The sequence below is a fragment of the Cricetulus griseus genome, chromosome 6 (assembly GCF_003668045.3).
Source record: "Cricetulus griseus strain 17A/GY chromosome 6, alternate assembly CriGri-PICRH-1.0, whole genome shotgun sequence".
Classification (NCBI taxonomy): domain Eukaryota; kingdom Metazoa; phylum Chordata; class Mammalia; order Rodentia; family Cricetidae; genus Cricetulus; species Cricetulus griseus.
The window spans coordinates 108,788,311-108,808,408 of record NC_048599.1 but is presented as its reverse complement, the minus strand read 5'-3'; the positions used below and the strand labels follow the sequence as shown (position 1 = coordinate 108,808,408).

General features: G+C 40.9%; 1 protein-coding gene across 4 annotated transcripts in view; it reads right to left on the bottom strand.

The window, feature by feature from the left end:
- The window catches only part of Ttc21b (tetratricopeptide repeat domain 21B), a 68,872-nt gene extending 61,241 nt beyond the window's left edge, over positions 1–7,631 (bottom strand). For all 4 annotated transcript variants that reach the window (XM_027420270.2, XM_035446362.1, XM_027420271.2 and 1 more), the window contains exons 1-3: positions 7,493–7,631; positions 2,790–2,919; positions 2,579–2,689 (exon numbers count right to left, since the gene is read on the bottom strand). In XM_027420270.2, coding sequence (XP_027276071.1) covers positions 2,579–2,689; positions 2,790–2,919; positions 7,493–7,513 — 262 coding nt within the window. In that variant the 5' untranslated portion in view covers positions 7,514–7,631. The remainder of the gene's footprint in view (positions 1–2,578; positions 2,690–2,789; positions 2,920–7,492) is intronic.
- Positions 7,632–20,098: the final 12,467 nt, after the last annotated feature.

Below are 20,098 nucleotides of genomic sequence, written 5' to 3'. Positions count from 1 at the left end.
TGTAGTGAATACCCCAGCATTTGGGGGATCCAGTACCATGGGATGACACCAAGAACAGCAACAGAAGTGGATGAAGCTGAGCTGATCCTATTAGACAAAGTTTAAGTGTTATGAATGGCAGAACCAGAGAAGTGCAACTGTCTAAGCCCTTTGGGGCCCAGATGATCATAGTCATGAGTGAATTCCAGACATTGGACACTCAACTATATACACTGTTGAAGTTTGGTTGTTCCCTCTTGAATTAAGAGAGTAATTAACTTGCTTTTTACGTTTATAGGAATGTAATTAGGAGTCATTGGATATTTTAAAGTAACTTTAGAATTCTAGAGACACTGGAATTTAACAGAGACTTAGGAATTTTATAGACAATATTTTAGACATCTTGTATATTTTAAAGAGACCCAATTTTTAAAGTGTTTAAATTTTTAAAAACTGAGAAACTTTTAAAAAGTTGGAATGTTTTTATATTGCGTTAATATTGACATGTCATCTTGGGGACAAATGGGAAAGGAAAGGTTCTAGATGAAGAGTGATGCATTTGTGTGTCAGATTGAGAAGGGGTCAATTATGCTGCCTAGTTTTTATGTCAACTTGACCCTAGCTGAAGTCATTTAGGAAGAAAGAAACTTACCTGAGAAAATTTCCCCACCAGACTGTCCAGTGGGAAAGTCTGTGGGACATTTTCTTAATTATTGGTGTGGGAGGCTCCAGCCCACTGTGGGTGCTCATGGATAGTAAAAGAAAGCAGGCTGAACCATCATCCATGAGGAACAAACTAATAAACAACACTTCCTCATGACCTCTGCATCAATTCCTGTCCTGAGTTTGTGCCCTGACTTCCCTGGGGGATGGACTACAATCTGTAAGATGTTACAAACCCTTTTCTCGCCAAGTTGGTTTTGGTCATGGTGTTTTGTCACAACAACAGAAAACTAAGACATGGACAGAGAGAATCACTTGAAAGCCTATGGGTCAGATAACCTCAAGTTCCCAATGTGGCAGAAACATGAGAAACCCTGTCTGAAAAGGTGGAGGAGAGAAAAGTTGAACATGCATGGTATGTGTAAGCCCCCCATCCCCACACATTGCCTTATACACAGACAAACAGACACACACACACATACACACACAAATAATAATAATATCTTTTAAGTAAAAAAAATTTTGGCCACATTTTGGGGGATATTTGAGTACACTGTGAACCCCAGGTTTGCACTGCATTGATTAAATAAAATTAACCTTGGATCAGAAGGCTGAGTTAGCATTTAGTTGACAGAAAGTAAATCATCAAAGGACATCTGGGTGAGAGAGACATAGGAAGTAAGGAGTAGGGATGGATTTGTAGTGGCATGGCCTTCTCTGGTTTGGCAAAGCAGAAGCATGGGCTTTTGAGGAAGTCAGCAAGGAGAGAAGTTAAGCTTTTCGCTACAGGGCATTTGAAGGCCAAGGAGAGAATGTTAGCTTTTTTGCTACTTAGCCTCTCTGAGCTTGCAGGTTTTCACCCCAGCCTTTGTATTTTGAGTCTTATTTATAAATAGGATGATAAGATATTTAGTTAGGGTTACCTTTAGTGGCATCGACAGAGCCAGTGCCTACAGGAACAGAATTCCCTCCAGGCTGTGGCCTGAGTGGCCTGGCTGCTGCTAGTGAAGCCAGCTGGTAACTGTGGAGTTGCAATTGCTCAGTGAAATAACAGACTAGGGCACAGCCACTGTGCCAAAGTTAAAACAACCACCACACAATCAGATTGTCTACCTCTCATGTTCAAAAATCATACTTAGTCATGTAGTACAGCTCAGTAGTCACTCTCAAGATAGACAACTAGACTGTAGTATTTTTATTAATGAAATTTATAAAAAAAATTGTAATCATTCTAAAACAATACAAATGCCAGGGTAGATCCCAAACTAGATCCCAAACTACCTGACTCTGAAGTCCAATCCTGAAGCACATATGTATGGACCACTTACTATAACTTTCATATCTTTGAAACATTACATGACATACTCCTAACAGAAGCATGTAACTGTTTACTTGTCAAGTGATGTTTTGTTTTTGTAATCTGTGCATGTGTGCTTGGCAGGAGAGAAGTATGCTATAGGCTTCTTAAAAAATGCTTCCAATATACAAAAACTCATTTTATGACATGCAGTTTGTTTAATTACTTGAAATATTTACGTGCTTTTGTTATTGGACATATACACATACTTGGATATTTTAAAGTTACCTATAGCTTGGATTTTTTTCTGTCTCAGTCACAGGTTACACTTCTCATCAGCAAAATGCAACTCAACTTTAAAGACCAGCTTAAGAACAATGTTCCTTCCATAAAATAGCCATAAATTCCAACCACTATGTTCCTTTCATAATAAAACCAAATGTCTCAACTACTAATCAATGAAAATTATAATGCTTCTTCCATAATATAGCCGTATGCCCCAACTACTACCCAATGAATATTACAATGTTCCTTCCATAATATATCCATATGTCCCAACTACTATACAGAACAGTGTTCTTCCATAATATAGACATAAGTAAAAATGAACCAAATATAGAAAACCCATCAATACTATACCTGGATTGGGGCTCATTTTATGGACATACATTAGTGCAATCAGTGAACACAGTGATACATCTTGTTTATTTTTAATGGCCTCAAATTCCCGAAGGGCTTCTTGAGATTTGCCTAGAAATCAAAATTAGGGTGTGGGAAAGTATTAGGAAAGTATTCTTAGTTCCAATCCAGGATTGAGAGAATGTGAAGACATTTGCTGACTAGCGCATACCTTCCATCAGGGTACCATAGGCATGATAAAACCTGAAGACTGGATCACTGCTGTACTTCTTCATTCCTTCGCTGGCAACAAGTAATACATGGTGATAATATCTTTCTTGACAATAGTAATTAATGAGTGTCTAAAAGGAAATAATGGCTAACGGTTAACAGCCTGTTATTCTGAAAAATATTCAGAAGCAGTATCAATCTAAAATCTTGGATAATCCAGAACTTAGTACATTGTCTTCTCTACTCCTAAAATACCACTAAAAACTGACACACAATAGTAAGGATGAGGCAGAATGATACAGATTTATTGACAGCTCAGTGTTTTTCAATGTGATTTCTTTTTCCCCTTTAATGAATTTTGGCAACAATACTGCAGACAGACTACTTTTACATTTTCCTCCTTTGGCTACATTTTCTTAAAGATTTTAGAAAAAAAGAAAAAAGAATGTGGACCAAGAAAATGAGACTTGGGCTAATTAGCTGTTCTTGGTGTTTTGCTGTTTTTTATTTGGTTTGGTTTTGTCAGCTTGACACAAACTAGGGTCATCTGGAAAGAGAGAACCTCAGCTGACAAAATACTTCCATCAGATTGTAGGCAAGTCTATAGAGCCATTTTCTTGATTAATGACTAATGGGGAAGGGTCCAGACCATTCTGGGCATGCTACCAATGGGCAGGTGGTCATGGAATATATATATATATATATATATATATATATATATATATATTGAAAAGCAAACTAGCAAGCAGTGTTACTCCATTTTGGTAGGGTGAATGAGAATGGTCCCCTTGATCCCTAGTCAGTGAAACTTTGAGAAGAATGAAGAGACTTGGCCTTGTTGCAGGAGGTGTGTATCTGGAGGCATAGAGGTTTCAAAAACTCATGGCAGTCCCTGTCTGTCTTTGTTCCTGGCTCTCTCTCTCTCTCTCACTCTATTTCTCCCTGTCTCTTCTGTGTCTGTATCTGTGTCTTTGTATCTCTTCCTGTCTCTCTTCCCACTACTTGTGAATTAGGACATAAGTTCTCATCTACTGTTATGCTCCTGGGCATGATGGTCTTGGACTCTAACCCTCTAAAATTTATGTAAGCAAGCCTCCAAAAAAATCTTCCATTAAGTTGCCCTGGTCATGGTCTCTCTTCACAGCAATAGAAAAGTAACTAAGATACCTCTTATAAAGGAAAATATTTAACTGGGTAGCTCACAATTCAGAGGCTCAGTCCATTATCATCATGGTGGACCATGGCAGCACGCAGCATGGTGCTGAAGAGGTAGCTGAGAGTATTACATCTTGATATTCAGGCAACAGGACATGAACTGGGATACTGGGCATAGCTTGAGCATAAATGAGACCTCAAAGCCTGCCCCCTACAGTGACACACTTCCTCCAACAAAGGTCATACCTACAAAGACACAACTCTCAGTAGTGCTATTCCCTATGAGCTTATGGGGGTCAATTGCATTCAAACTACCACAACACCTATGGTCTCTGCTTCAGTTCCTGTCTCCAGAATGCTTCCTTGAGTTCCTGTCCTAATAAAACACAATCCCCACAAGCAACTTGGTGAGGACAGAGTTTATTTCACCAAGTCAGAGGACTAAGAAGGAATGTGACTTACTGGTTTGCTCAGCCTGCTTTCTTATAGCACAAAAATCCACCAGCCTAGGGTGGTACCACCCACAGAGAGAAGGGCCCTCCTAAAATAATCTTCCATCAAGAAACTTCCTTGCAGACTTGACCATAGTCAATCTGATGGAGACATTTTCTCAATTGAGGTTTCTTATTCTCAGATGACCCTAGCTGTGTCTAGTTGCCATAGCCAGCACACAAGCTGTGACCAGTTGGAACTGCTCTAAGGTTTCTTGGAACTGTATCTAAAGTTTAGCTGCTGCCTTACACAAAGAGAGAAGCCACACTCTCACCATGACTGTGACTACCAGACTCCTTTACTTCATAATCAAAGGTGTGTGGGGAATCCTGAATCTTGTGCCACTGTCTGGCTGCAGAAGGTCTAGCATGAGTAAGAAACAGAAAGGACAGAAGTGTGTGCAGACAGTCTGGATTCTGGAGGGCTCCATTCTTGTCTTTTTCAGGTCATAGTCACACAATATTCTGTAGACCTTCTGCTCTGCTCCCCTCCTGTGGGTGTGGCTCCATACCCTTTCTCCACCTTGTTTCCGGAGAGAATGAACCATATTCCATTTCCTAGTCCCCCACAACACACCTCAGCAGTTTGTTTTTTCCAAGTTCCTTGTGCCCTAGGGTCATAAGTGAGCTTTTTGGGTCCCTGTATTATCTGACTTGACTTTTATACAGCATGTAAAAGCACTCTGAAAGGCAGTGCTGTGGTGTCTGGAGAGAACTTGGATGGAAAGGTGCAAAGATACAGCCCCAAGTCCTGTCTATGTTACACTTTTGCTCATTTATAAACTACAGTCAGTAACACAAATGTTGATGTAGGGGTGAGGAGATTTTTACACCTGGAGATGGTGTAAAAATCCTGGTCTGAAAAAACAGGAGTAAGTTCCACCAAACTCTGATGTCTGGCCAACACCTCTCTGCCAAGCTCCAAATTTATACTCTACCACCTGCTACCCAAATCATCAATGATTTGGCGTTTCCAAATCATGATCATGAATGAATGAATCATGGCGTTTCCTTCCCCCTCACCCAGCGTTGCTGATTAAAGTAGTCTTTAAGTGCATCTGTTTCTCTGGCTTTCATATTGCTCTCCATACCTATTGCTACTCTTGTGGTTCAACTTAGACCATTTAGTCCAACAAACTTCATTTTGATTTTTGGGACGGGATCTCAGTATGTAGCTCAGGCTGGCTCAAACTTGCTGTCTTCCTGCCTGTTTCCTGAGTGCTGAGAGTAGTCACCCCGTGCTCAGCAGTCTAGCAAGCATTTGCTGTCTACTTTCTAGTCCTAGGTACTAGTTACTTTCTAGTACTACATACTGAGAAGAGAGTAATTTATACGGTACTGAGAAACGTTAGTAAGAGTAGTCAGTGCCCTGAAAAAAATCTTGAACTTCCTGGTGAATTATAATCTGAACACCAGCTGAGATACAATGCAGTAATCAATAAAAGGAAGTGACCAGTACATTGCAATTGGGAACACAGAATACTGTACCCAGCTTGATAACCATGGGTGACCAGAGAACCAACTCCTACAGACCATTTTAGAGCTGATTCTCCAATTATAAGTCCATTACTCCTTCTCACATTTACATTTAACACAACAGTTTCCCTTGATGATTCTTGAGAAAGGCCCGGGAGTTTATAAGGGAGAAGAACAGCAACAAGGACCTAAGAGTACAGTACCTGGGATGGGTGTGATGATAGGCAGGGCTAAAAGCCAGTCCTTAATCTACAACAGAGGGCTAAGATTTGTTTGGCTTCCCACTTGGTTTTGTATGGCCCATAAGCTAAATATGGCTGGAGAAGAGGGGCCAAGAGAAACATTTCATAAACAATTCAGAGCTCATAAAGACTTATTGGCATATGGGGATTTTTCATTCATTTAAGTACATCCAGAGCTGGTTCTCACTACAGTGTAGACATACAGAGATCCTAAAACAGGCAGCACCTGGCATATTATAGAGGATGTTTGCCACTCCTTGTTCAAGAACCCCCTTCTAGACAGAATACTGGACAGGTCAAGGGGAAAGGGAAGGCAGGACCAAGGGTCTCATTTTTAAGGACATGACCTGCTCCTGTGGTGAATGTTGAAAACTTGAATATAGTTTTATCATTTAAGTGATTTTATTGCAGAACTCATTTGAGCAACCCAAAGGGTAGATTGGAGGTGATGAAAAATGTAAAAGCTGGAGGGAAAACTTGAAAGGTAATGGAGACATTTGTCAAAAGTAAAAAAGCCAACCATTTCAGTCTTCCCTAATCTTCAGAGCTGATTTTCCTCTGTGCACTATCAGTAGCTCACATGGACATTCATGCTTTTAACTGCCCTCAAAATCAAGTGTAAGCAGCAAGACAGGGCATGATTACTGCTGTACCTTAAGTACTCAGAAAATAGTGCAAGACACACAAAAGTCGGTCAACCAATGCTTGTTATATGTACTTGGGATTTTTCCAGCATTAGCTTGCAAGTGGATCCATTTAATGTCCAGGAGTCTGTTCTGCTAGCTGCAACTTCCAGGAGATATCCGGGAAGAGGCGCTCCACAAATACTAAACAAGTTCCAGAGTGACTAGAGAAAAACCATCACCCGAAAAGTAAAGTTCTTGCATTTCCAAACCTCGTCTTTGTTTCACCGTTTCTGAAATATTTGCTGAATGCATCAATTAGAAGAACATTTTCGTATGCTAAATGCATGCTCCTCTCTTTTTTAAGTCTGTCTTTAACTGCTTGCATATCCTGTCCTACTTCTTTATAGGCGAATGCAGAGTAGGACGTTAGGCTGGCTGTGAAGTCCCTAAAAAAAAATCACACCTGGAGACGAAGCAAGCTTCCCCATTAGAAGTCCAAAGCCAACACAAGCAACAGGCTGGGGGCTGGCCGTTAACGGCAAGGCAGCGGCTGTGCCCTGACCTCGGGATCATCCTCGGGGGGCGGAGGGGGAGCGACATCTTGGCCAAGGCCGCAGGCTCTCACCGTCAGCGGCCGCTGCCCATACCACCCTAGCCAGGTACCAAACACCTCGTATGCCCAGCAGTCCAGCCCACGGCCCACTGCCTGCTCACCTTCAGTCCCTGGGAGTCCATGGCCACCAGCTGCCTGGAGCGTGCCCGCCACTGCCAGCCACAGGGTCAGGGATCAGACCCTCAGCCCCGGCCCTCAAACCATAAGGAACCCGGTGGGCAGTGCGAAGGGCGTGGCCAGATCTCCATTGGCTGCCTGCGTGAGGGGGCGGGGCCTGGCTGCAAGACTGCGAGGGAGGGGCTCCGGAGCAAGCTGGAAGGGAACCCCGAGGGAGGACCGCGAGGGCGACTGAGGTTGGAATCCGCTGGGCGTTGAGTGCCGCTGAGTGGTGGGGCCGCAGAAGGGAGCTCCAGCCTGAGAGCCAAGCGTAGGGATAAGGGGTGGGTGGAGCTAGAGGTATGAGATTAAAGAATAAAGATGATGAAGCAGGAAATAGGGAGAAGGGTAATGATGCTTCCCATCCTTGCCAACAAAGACAGACTCCATTTTTTTTTTTTTTTGGTGGAGCGGATTTGCGCAATGCGGCTTAGTGGCGTGCTTGACCAGGGAAAATGATTTACCTGCCATGTGTAGTAATAGTGTCAGGGCCACAAGGTGGCGCAGAAAAATCACAGCTTGGCAAAAATGAGAAGCCTGGCTTGGGCTTGTTTTAAATCTTTGCAAGCATTGCTTGCTGTAATTTTCTTATTTGAATGCTTATTAAACTGGTCTACCAGATTTCCACCCTAAAGTCTTATTTGAAATGTGTGATTATCTCTTCTAGATTTGTATTTCTTAAGGGTTTGCTATAATTTGGATACAAACTGTCCCTTAAAGACAAGCGTGCTGAAATGTTTAATGCCCCAGTCTGTGGTGCTGCTGGAAGTGGTGGGGCCTAGTAAAAGGACTTTAGATGATTCTTGAGTGCCCTTGAAGAGCATATTGGGACCCTGGTCCTCTCCACCTTTCAGTTTGCTTCCAGGCAGCCCCAAAGTGGCTGGACCTCCACTGTGAGCTCTCACCATATCTATGCCATCACAGGCCTTGAAAGGAGGCCGACTCACCATGGTCCCTATCCTCCTGGGCCTTGAGGGCTTCTCTTCTTTAGAGGATGTTCACCAGTGTATCTATTGTGAGAGCCAGCAAGCTGACTGCCGTCTTTAAAATGAAGCAAGGGTTTCTGCGGGCTTTTCTTTACGTTCCACCCAATAAGGCACATATTGTCATCGTGGGATTGTTTCTAAAATTCATAGTCCAGGTAGTTGCTCTGGTGATGGGCAGTTGGTAATACCTACTGATCTGGTTCCCAAAGCACTCAGCACAGAAAACCTCGAACTAATAAAACCTTTGTCATCAGCCTGCAGCCTTTAAACCCCAAATGAGCTGACACCGGTGGAAACCTACACACTGGAGCATATGGACTTAGCTCCAAACATTAGTTACTGTGGCAACTTGTGTAGGGAGTTCCTTTAATAGGTATGTTCTCTAACACAAATATTTCTACTGTATCTCTACTGTTAGCTACAAATGTCTGAGCATGGAAGCTAAGACTACCACCTCCATGTCTTGTCCTACTTCATGTAGAAGGGAGGATTCTTTTTTTTTCTATAGATTGCCTTTTATTCCTATGCCCCAAGCTATTTTTTCTACCTACCCAAATCTACTGTCTCTTTAGACAGAGTTCTAATCCACTCACTGTGAAACCTCTGAAGATCACCAAAAATGAATGGATTTGAGAAAGACTACAGCAGGGAGTAGAGGAGGATCTGGTCTCTAGGCCTCAGGCTGATTTATGCTCCTTAACTTCTGTGACTTGCAATGTGAGTTTGGGGAGAAGTGGTGTTACGTTTATGGTAAGCATATTGATCGCATAAGAGACAGAGGAAGACTGGATACTGGCACTAAAAAGACAGGCAGAAACAAGGGGGTCCCACAGAGATCTCTAAACAACTCAGGCTGATACTAGGACAGAAGGTAACTAACTGGAAACTGACAGTGGGACCTCATTGCCAAGGACAACTCTCACACAGCTCATTGAATGTAGAGAGGCAGCTGGTGTGGGCTTGGAACCTTCACCCCATATCTTAGGGTTTCTATTGCCGTGGAGAGATAACACGACCATACAATTCTTATAAAGAAATATTTAATTGTGGAGAGGGGGGAAAGGGGACACCTTGATTACAGTTTCACGGGTTCAGTTCATTATCATCATGGCACAGAGCATGGTGGCCTTCAGCAGATGTGCTGGAGCTGAGAGTCCTACATCTTGATTCAGAAGCAACAGAAAGTAGACTGACTATCACACTAAGTGAAACTTGAGAAAAAGACCTCAAAGCCTGCCCCCACAGTGACACACTTCCTATAATTCATCCCACCCAGTCCCCTGAAAAACATAAAAAGAAATGGAGAGAACCTGCTATAAAGTCAGGCTCAACAACAGGGCAAATCACTGGGATGTTTTCCCATTATGGGAAATGAGGAATGGGACAATAATCACACATGAGAGCCCCTGCCATTTAAATTACTCAAGGAGATACAGGCTACCTCTGCTTATGGGCCCTCCCCATACACTCGCTCTCACTCAAGGAAGTGTCAGTGTCTTGAACCAGGAGCTATGGGCATGTCCGTAGTTCCAGTTACAAGGGAAACTGAGGCAGGCTGGCCACTTGAACCCAGGAGTTCAAGATAGCCAACTAGAAATACACACCATCTTTAAACAACAACAAAATGTTGTCAGATAAATGGAACTGGTGAGCAGTCTTGAATTTAAACTAAGAAGATAAAAAAAAAAGATTCTTGTGTACACATCAGTTTTAAGACAGAAGTCTCAGGCCCACTTAAACACATAGTGAATATTGTCTATTGATTTGTACATCATTTACAATACCATGTACCATTATATTTACTTAAAGTGGTGAACGTGGTTTTGGCCCCTGGAGGACATTGTTGTCCCATGGGTAAGACGAAGAAGGCTTTATATGAACAATGTCTGTCATGCTTGGGCTCAGATTCTCAGATACTCGGATAGCAAACACTTGGTGTGCATGGGGTGGGGAGGAGTTTGGTGAGCCACTGACCGGAGTCGGAGGTGGTGGGTAAACTGGGTAGGCAAAGTATATGTTTATAACACATTTCTAAGTATTGCTGATGTTTTTCTGTCTGAGAATCACACCTCAAAAACTAGCATTATTTTTTCAAGTGAAGTATTAGTCCCATATACTAACCAACGTTTTGCATGGAGAGATCAGAGGACACCTATGTGGAATGTATTTCTACCTTCTTTCTTTGTGCAAGTAAGAGCACCACATGCAGCTTACCTGGGAAACTCCTTACCCATCCAACCATCTTGCTGGCGCCCAGAAACTTTAATGACTTCTAAAACTAGCTTCAGTTCACCATCAGGTCCCCAGACTATGGGTACCAGAAACATTTCAAAGATTTATCCCTGAACATGGAAGATGCTGTAGAACATTTTTAATGTTTACCAGGGGAATCTGAGGTTGATTCGGTTTGAAGTGTGAAATGGACACTGAAATAATAATGTTCTGGTAACACATAACTTCCTGGATACATGTCCAAAAAGGGCCATTTTCTATCAATTCCGAAGACCTAGCTTACTGTGTGTAAATTTGGTATTTTTTTCCAAATGGTTGTGCAAAAACCAACATGCATGGAACAGTTTCTCCCTGAGGAGAGGCTTTCGTTTCCTTCCTCCCTTCCTCTCTTCCTCTCTCCATTCCTCTTTCTTAAGTTGTTTGTGTTTGTGCCAATGTGCATGATCTGAGTGCATATGTGTGAGTGTATATGTAGCAGCCAGGCATTCACATTAGGTGTTTTTCTCAGTCAGTCTCTACATTATGTATCGAGTGAAAGAGTCTCTTCCTGAACTTGGGATTATTGATTTGGCCAGGCTGACTTGGCAGCAATTTCCAGGGGTATCCACCTTATCCCCAGCACTGGGGTTGCGGATGTATGCCACTGCACCTGGCTTTTCACCTGGCTTCTGGGGATTTGAACTCAGGTCCTCATGCTGGACAGCAAACACTTGGCCAACTGAGCTGTTGTCTGAACATGTGTATATTTCTTGAAAATCATTTAATTTTTAAATGAAAAAAATAATGCACGTTTTTGTGTGAGTGTGTGTGTGTATGTGTGTGGGTGTGAGGAAAATATTCATGTCCCACTCTGTCACTCCCCACTTTACTCAAGTTTTAACATAGTACAATACAGGGCACCTTCTGTACTGTGAAGATAGATATGCTTTCATAGATGTTGAGCTTGCAGAATGATTTGTCCTAGAAGAGATATTTGGCAACAAACAAATGTGGAGTGGTATGACAGTCTTGCTTCCAGGAGAGCTACCCATATGTAAAATAAAAAGGAAAAGTAATAGTTTATAATCAAGCAAATCAAATTTTGTGAGTTAACTTAACAGAAATGCTCACAGATGTATAAAAAAAAACAGGAATAGAAGTATTTGTTGCACTCTTACTATCTCTAAAGAAAAATGGGGAAAAAAACCCACCTTCATGTCCATCAATATGTGATTGTTAATTCTACATAATGTAACGTTTTTCATCACTTAAGAATGAACCTAACCTATGTGTCACATGGGAAAATATCTGAGATATAGTCATTGAAGTTGATGCAGCAAAGCATAAAAATGTTGTGTTTGTAATAAAAAGCTTGCATATATATAATAGTCACATAAGATGTTTTATCTTGATAACTACTCAAGAATAGGATAATTGTATTTTGTGTTTGTCTGCACTGTTTTTGGGGTGATTTCCTTTTCCCCATAAATAATTTATATGCATTATTTTTGCAGCTTAATCAGGAAAATAATATAAAATTTTAATAGAGTTTACAGACTTGGCACAATGGCCTATGAATGCTGGCCCCATTCCCAAATAATTGGTGTTTAGTTTTTGTGTTTATCATAGGATAATTTTCTTTCAAAATAAAATAGACTCACTGTCCTTAAAATAACTGATTTTCTGGGGTGGTGACCTTTCTTGCTCTCTCTTTGGTACTGAGAGTTTTTATCTTTTTTTTTTAATTTTCACATCAAAATACTGTATTTTTCTGTAACTGCAATTTTTCTACTTTCTTTTTTTCTTTATCTCTATTTTTTATTTAAATTAGAAAAAGATTATTTTACATGTCAATCCCAGTTCCCTCTGCCTCACCTCCTCTCCTGCCACCCCTCCCCCAACTAACACCCTACCTATCACATATCCTTTCTGTTCCCCAGGGAGGGTGAGGCCTTCCATAGGGGTCTTCAGAGTCTGTCATATCCTTTGGGAAAGGGCCTAGGTCCACCCCAGTGTGTCTTGGCTCAGGGTGTATCCCTCTATGTGGAATGGGCTCCCAAAGTCCATTCCTATGCTAGGGATAAGTACTGATCTACTACAAAAGGCCCCATAGATTTCCGAGGTCTCCTCACTGACATCCACATTCCTGGGGTCTGGATCAGTTCCATGCAGGTTTCCCAGCTATCAGTCTGAGAATCAAGAATTCTCCCTTGTTCAGGTCAGCTATTTCTGTGGGTTTCACCAGCCTGGTCTTAACCCCTTTGCTCATCACTGCTCCTTCTCTGCAACTGGAGTTTTTATCTTAAGTGTCCATCCACATGCTCCTCACAACAGTCCAGATGTCCTGCATTTGTCCATGGTGTAGATCCTTTTGTCCTGTGCTGAGCTATTTCTCCCAGAGCTAAACAGACATCTTTTCCCAGTTTTTCCAAAGCCCTGTAAAAGTTCGTCATGTTCCTGCTGTTACAGCATGGCTCCTTTTGGTAAAGTCAAGTTGTACTTACTGAGAGGAAGCAATGTAGGGTTTACTCTGATCTTACTGGGAAGTCTGAGATCTTACTGTATCAGTCTGTACTTAGTTAATCTGTGGTTCAGTGGTGCTAGCACATTCTGTGTGTTGTGTTAACTATGAACTAGCATCAAGGATGATGAGTTCCTGAAGGCTTTGACACTTGGGATAAATACCCCAAAGCTAGAGTTTCTCTGACTTGTCTGATTGGAAGGGGAAAACTAAACTCAAAGGCTTTAATTCTAATAATTTAAAAATAAAGGGACCAGACCCTCACTCAGCCTCCTGCTTTAGCAGCCATGACAGGCTACAGAAAAGACACATAGGCCTCTGACACAAGGAAACTCCACATCCTCTGGCCTCCTGGAGCCTTTGGCCAAAACTAAACACAAAGAAACTCCAGAGCCCCCCACCCCCATCCCAGCCTCTTAGGTACTTGGTTCCTGGGAACTGTTTGGCCACAAAAGAAACTCCAGGGGAGACCAAAACCTCCCCCATAGTCTCCAGTATACAGTTCTGAAAACTATTGATATCTATGAACAACAGGCCACCTACAAGTAACAAGACAAAGCCATAGAAACCACAGAATGTTCCCTCTCAGCACTGACCAATGAGAATACATGGCACACAGGTATTTCATGCCAAAATATGACTTTGAGAAATGTCTTGATTGCTCCCCAAATGTCAACCAATCAGAAATCAACCCGTACCTACTGATGTAATCCTGTAACTTTTGTCTTTAAAACCTAGCAATAGACAGGGAACTTCACCACCTATGGAGGCTGCTGTGTCAACTTGCTAGATGGGGTCCCTCCTGAGGTATAGGATAAACAATTTAATAAACCTTATGCATTTGCATCAGTGGTCTGGCTTCCCGGTCTCTTTGGGGATCCTTGTGACACAACACTGATCATAGACTTTGAGGACAGCTTGCTATATAATGTTCCTCTACCCCATTATAACAGGTAGAGAGGCTCAGTGCTCATGTGCAGTGCACATGCATAGCCTTTTCTCAAAGAAGTGGCAGATGTTATGCTGTAGCCCTGGAGACTTGGTACCCACCATGCTCAGTTCTCCGGATGCTAATGTGTATATTTAAGATCTAGTCCAAGGAGAAGGCCATGGAAATATTAGGTTCTGGTTTGGAGAAAGGGGAGTGGCAGAGTGTTTAAGGCACACTATCTACATTCATATTATACAGTTAGTGTCCAGACAGTTTTTTGTTACGTATCATAGTGTGTGACATATAAGACAGTTTCTGCTGTATGTAAGTTAATGATGTCATGCATGTTCTTCTCTTTGATTTAATACTTATTTCTGAGTACTTCAACCATTTCCCTCATGTCCTGTTATCCATCCCTTGTATATTACCTTCTCTACCTGATCCTTAATATACTGTGTTCTAATATTTCACCTGCTTGAGGTTACCAGTCTGTGTATCCCCATAGCTACTTTCTCGAAGGTAGGGTAACTGAATACAGTTACAGCAAAGAATGACCAAAGAAAGGTACAGTTGATATGCTTTTAGAATTTTTTCTATGACTGCAAGGAATACTGCTGAATAAGATATTGCTCTACCATCCCTGATGAAAGATGAACATTAATAATGCAGATTAGAATGAGGCTAAGTCATTCTGAAAGGAAAACAGCCCCAGTACCTTTCATAAGAATAAATTTAATATGGGTAACTTAATAGTTCCAACATAACAAAGAATGGGGGTATTCTAGAATTCTTAAGTTCAAAAGAATTAAAAAATCACTTTTGGATGAATAGCACACACACATATATCTGTCTATATCTATACATTTACTTACATCTGTATTTGTTTCTTTACAGGTAATAGTGGTGTATGTTTTTTTAAACATTCATATGAAAAATAGACACACACATACATATATATACACATATATATGTATATACATTTCCATTTGTAATTTTTTGGTTTTGTTTTACTTACTTATTTAGGTGTTGTTGTTTCTCAGGGCCATAGAAGTGGCTCTGTTCCATATTGACTTAAGGTCAAAGATTTCAAACCTATCCTTGCTCTTTCAAGGTTAAAGACCTAAGACCTAAAGTTCTTAGGTGTGGCTACTGAAGGATGTTTGGCCTAAGGTGTGGTCACTGGTTGTCTTGCCTAGATAACAGAATACTTGGTCTAATGTGTGGTTACTTGATGTCTTAATCCTCAAGGTCAGATAACAAGAGGTTTTGATCTAAGGTGTGGTTACTGGATGCTTTGAGAATTAAGGAATTACTTCTGTTTGTTCCTTGTGTCTTTGGTAAGGGAGTCCTTCCTCTACCTCTTTTTGGTTGGTGTATATAGTCTGTCTGTAGCCTGTTTCTTCACTCAGTCTGTACTCCCCTTCTCAGGTATGAACCCGACTAGTTGGCTGGACTGAACAGTTGGTGGTGGTGTATTTGTGTGTATGTGTGTGTGTGTTTTGTGTGTGTGTGTGTGTGTGTGTGTGTGTGTGTGTGTGAGAGAGAGAGAGAGAGAGAGAGAGAGAGAGAGAGAGAGAGAGAGAGAAAGGGTGAGAGAGAAAGGGTGAGAGAGAAAGGGTGAGTATTTATGTACAAAATACAGTAATCCCAAGGAGAACACAGGACACTATGTGAGACCAAGAGATTGAATTCAGGTTATTAGATTTGGCAGCAAGCATCTTTACCCTCTAAGCCATCTTGTCAGCTCCTGGATAATTTCCTTAGTGACCAAGAGGGATAGAATGTGAAGAAATTGGTGTTGAACACCCTAAATTCAACATGACAGCTGAATGTATTAGCACAAAATACCAATAGACAATTGGAATTACTGCACCAGCTCAGCAAAATGACCAATACTGACAACAGTATAAATCTAAGGAGAAAAAGCTTTAAGGCAAAAACGAATAGCCAGAGATGTGGGGAGAGGCCCAAGGTCCTCTGGTTTCCTAAAATATAATAAAAGACAATTTGAAAACAGATGGGCATGATCACGACTATCCAATTCTCAAAATGTGTCATATTCAATGCGGATTGAATAATGGTAATTGAATTTGCCCACCTTTAAATTGGTAAAAGTCATATGCTGAAGCACTAAAAAACAAAACTGGTTTCTTTAGAAGAACAAGTTTAGCATTGTGTTAACATTTTAGTTTGCACTATGTGTGATTTCAAATGTGCAGCCTATATAATACAGTTAAGGCCTTCTATTATAGGGCCCCTGCTTGTCTCTCAACTAAGGGCAATATTCATTTTCACTTCAGGATGTATTCGGCTGTCTGCTATCAGATTGCCTGACTTCAAATTTACTGCCAATAACTCAAAAGAGGAAGATAATACTTGTGTCTTCATGTTTTTCAGTAAAATACACACATACACACATTGGCAACTTCAATGTAGGGGAAAAAGTTCATTAACATGCTGGTAGGATATTAATTTTTCTATAACAATTATTTGCATGAGGTATTTATCATTAAGGTTATAGTTTCCTATGTGGTCTTACTAAGAAGTTTCAGATGTGCATACTGACACAAATGAAGGTTAAAGACATGTGGAAAATAAAAACAGAACTCACTCTGTTAACAGTTGGATCAGTCACGGTTATTGTATTTCCTAAGCAAGTGCTGAACTACTGAGCTATTTCTCCAGCCCACCACCCCTTATTTCTAAGTTAACACTGAAGAGAAGGGATACCATTCACATCAGAAGCTGGCAATGTACAGCCTTCCTCATTTGGATATCGTTCTTGTTCATGTGTCCACGCATTATTTTTTCCAGCACCTTCATGTTAACAGTATAAGAATATAGGAAGCCTAATAGGTAGCATGGCATTTGACAATTTTAAAGTGATTATATCCACTAGATGATTCCCAGACAAAAAATTCTCATCGTTTTCTTTTTAATTTTAAGCAGGAAAGGGGATGAGTATGGGTCTCAGTTTTCTATTTAAAAAATAGGAGAGTGGATAAAGACAAATAAGGGTCAACTAGAGTTATTTTCCTAAACCAAGAATTCACATTTACAAAATCCAAAGACAGAGAAAAACTATCATCAGTCATGGGAGAGAGTAAAGATGTCCAAGATCTAAGGCATGAGACATGGTATGAGATAATGTGACGACTAGGGAAATGAATCTCTATTGTGAAAGATGAAGGGCAATGAGGCAAGAGGGAAGGAGGGGGAAATAATTAATGTGAGAGGAAAGGCAGGTGAATTAAAAGTTAAAGGAGACAGAAAGGGCAGGGAAAAGACGCAAGAATAATGCCATTTTCTATTTTTTATTTGTAATAGGTGTACTAGCCTTAAAACTAAAACATTTAACCCTATTACAGTACCAATCGGTGGTTTATACTCAACTTTAATCAGCATTTCTAACCATCTTCTTTATCTCTACTCTTTCCTAGTCTATTACCTCATGGTGTTTAGCTCCCATAGCCCTTCATCCTCAAGCAGTTCCTTGAATGTTTTCCTATGACAATGACATTTTAAGTGTAAACCCACTTCTTTAATAGAATGCCTTTGATTTTATTTTGCAAATCCTTAAATGGTTATGAAATCCTGATGGTGACTTAGAAGTAATGTGGCCTTCTTGGTGTAACTTAATGAGGGATAGTATCTTTTGGTCTCATAGCTGATAATGCTTTTGATGGTTTTATTTACTTATTTAATCCATTGCTAATTTTCTTCTTTAAAATTTTTTATTAATAAAAAAGAAATAGTTTGAAGCCATGTAGGATTCCTGCTCCTCTCCAAACTTTTATCCATGAGTTCCAGAAATCTTTGATGTTTCTTGTATAAATTAATTGTAATGATTGCCCAATGGCAGTTTTCTAACTCTTATTTCTTCTACTTTTGCTCATCAATGTCCTACTATAAGGAATATGTTTTTCCTTTTTCTACGTATTTATATAAAAAATCTATTACATAAATTGGTCTTGTTTCCTGTGTTGTGTTCTATTAGTATGTATTTGTGTCATTCTTGGTGTTTCTTCTCTCCTATTGATAAGACCTCATATTTCTCTATCATCAGTTCCTTTAAGATTTTTATTATAAGTGTTTGAGTGCTTTAGCTTGTATGTATGTCTGTGCACCATGTTTGTTCCTCATGGCAATGGAGGTCAGGAGAGGGCATCAAATCCCATGGGACTAGAGTTACAGATGGCTGTGATTTGGGAATTGAATCCAGATCCTCTGGAAGTGGAGCTGGTGCTCTTAACCACTGAAACATTTTTCTAGGCCCCCAATTAATTTTTGACCCAGCATATATTATGAAAAGTCATACCAAATTAAGGAGATTTGTAGGCTTGTGTTTCACTCTTTCTTCTTTGTATGTGGAAATATACCGATGAGACCTGGTATAAAACTGTTGTCCTTCCCTGGAAATGGAGCATTCTTCTCAGCCACTTCTAAATTGGAACTTTCCTATTGATTTGGATGTTGTGTCACAAACAAACATGTTCAGCAAGATGTAGAAAGATGGAAAAAGCACTGGGCATTACCCTCGCTTTTCTGGTCAAACTTACTGTTCTCCTTCCTTGTTTCGTGACTAAGATGGTACAATCCTAGAGTTAAATAAAGTTTCTTTTTCCTCAGAGATTCAGATCATTTTGATGATCACTTTTGCTACCTAGACCACTCTAATAACTTCTCCAGGTCTGTGGCGGTTTGAATAGGAATGGCCTCCATAGACTCACGTGTCTTGGCTCATTAGGGAGTGGCACTACTGGTAGGTGTGGCCTTGTGGGAAGAGGTGTGCCACTGGTGGGGACAGGTGGAGGGCTTTGAGGTCTCAGATGCTCAAGTCGGGCCAGTGTCTCTGACTCTTCCTGCTGCCTGTGGATTCAGATGAATTCTCAGCTGTGTCTCCAGCACCATGTCTGCAGGCTGCCATGCTTCCTGCCGTGAGGATAATGAGTTGAACCTCTGAACTGTAAGCCAGCCCCAATTAAATATTTTCCTTTATAAGAGTTGCTGTCGTCATGGTGTCTCTTCACAGCAGTAAAACCTAACTATGACAATGTCTGTGAATTTTAAGCTCGACCATGTTGTTTTTTTCTCTGTGACATATTCTGTGCCCTGAAAGTCTCTAAGAGATAAAGTCTCCAAGCCAAGCTAAGGAGTTTACTTTGATGAGTTTTTCATCATTTTGTATCAGCCTGGCAGGGGACACATGGCATATTAAAAAGAGGGATAGAGAGATTTTCTTTTTTTTTTCTTTTCTTTTTCCTTTCTTTCTTTCTTTTTTTTTAAAGAAATTATTGACAAGGATGTCAGCAACTTTAGGGGAAAATCACAAAGAATAAGGAAGCTCCTCCATATCCAGGAAAGCAACTGAAGGAAGGTTATTTGGCTCCACAGAAAGTTGCTCTAGTTGTAAGAGGGGGCACTTTGACCTTCAGTGGGTAAGGCCTGCAAAGAAGAAGGAAGAGAAATGTTCCTGTCCCACACTTTTCATATTGATGTCCAGTGCAGGGTCCGCATTGCCCAGTGAACTGGAAGTTAAGGAGCAGGGGAACATATACATTCGATACAGATGTCCTCGTCCTCAGGGAAACACAGAGAGGGGACAGGGAGCTTCTGGAGGAGCATAGTAGCCCCCAATAGAACTTTGAGTTTTTCAATGATGCTTAAAAGGTTTCTTTCTGTATCTCAAGTGGTCATCCCCACTGCATCGACTTGCGTAACTTTCCCCCTGTGAATACCAGTTTACATGTTAGCACTGATTCTCTATTCTCACAGAGATCACATCTTGCTGCTTCTAGCGGCTGAGGGGACTATTCTTGGAAGTCCTATTTTTACTCCAAGTTTTCTGTTTCAGACATCAAGTGTGTGTGTGTGTGTGTGTGTGTGTGTGTGTGTGTGTGTG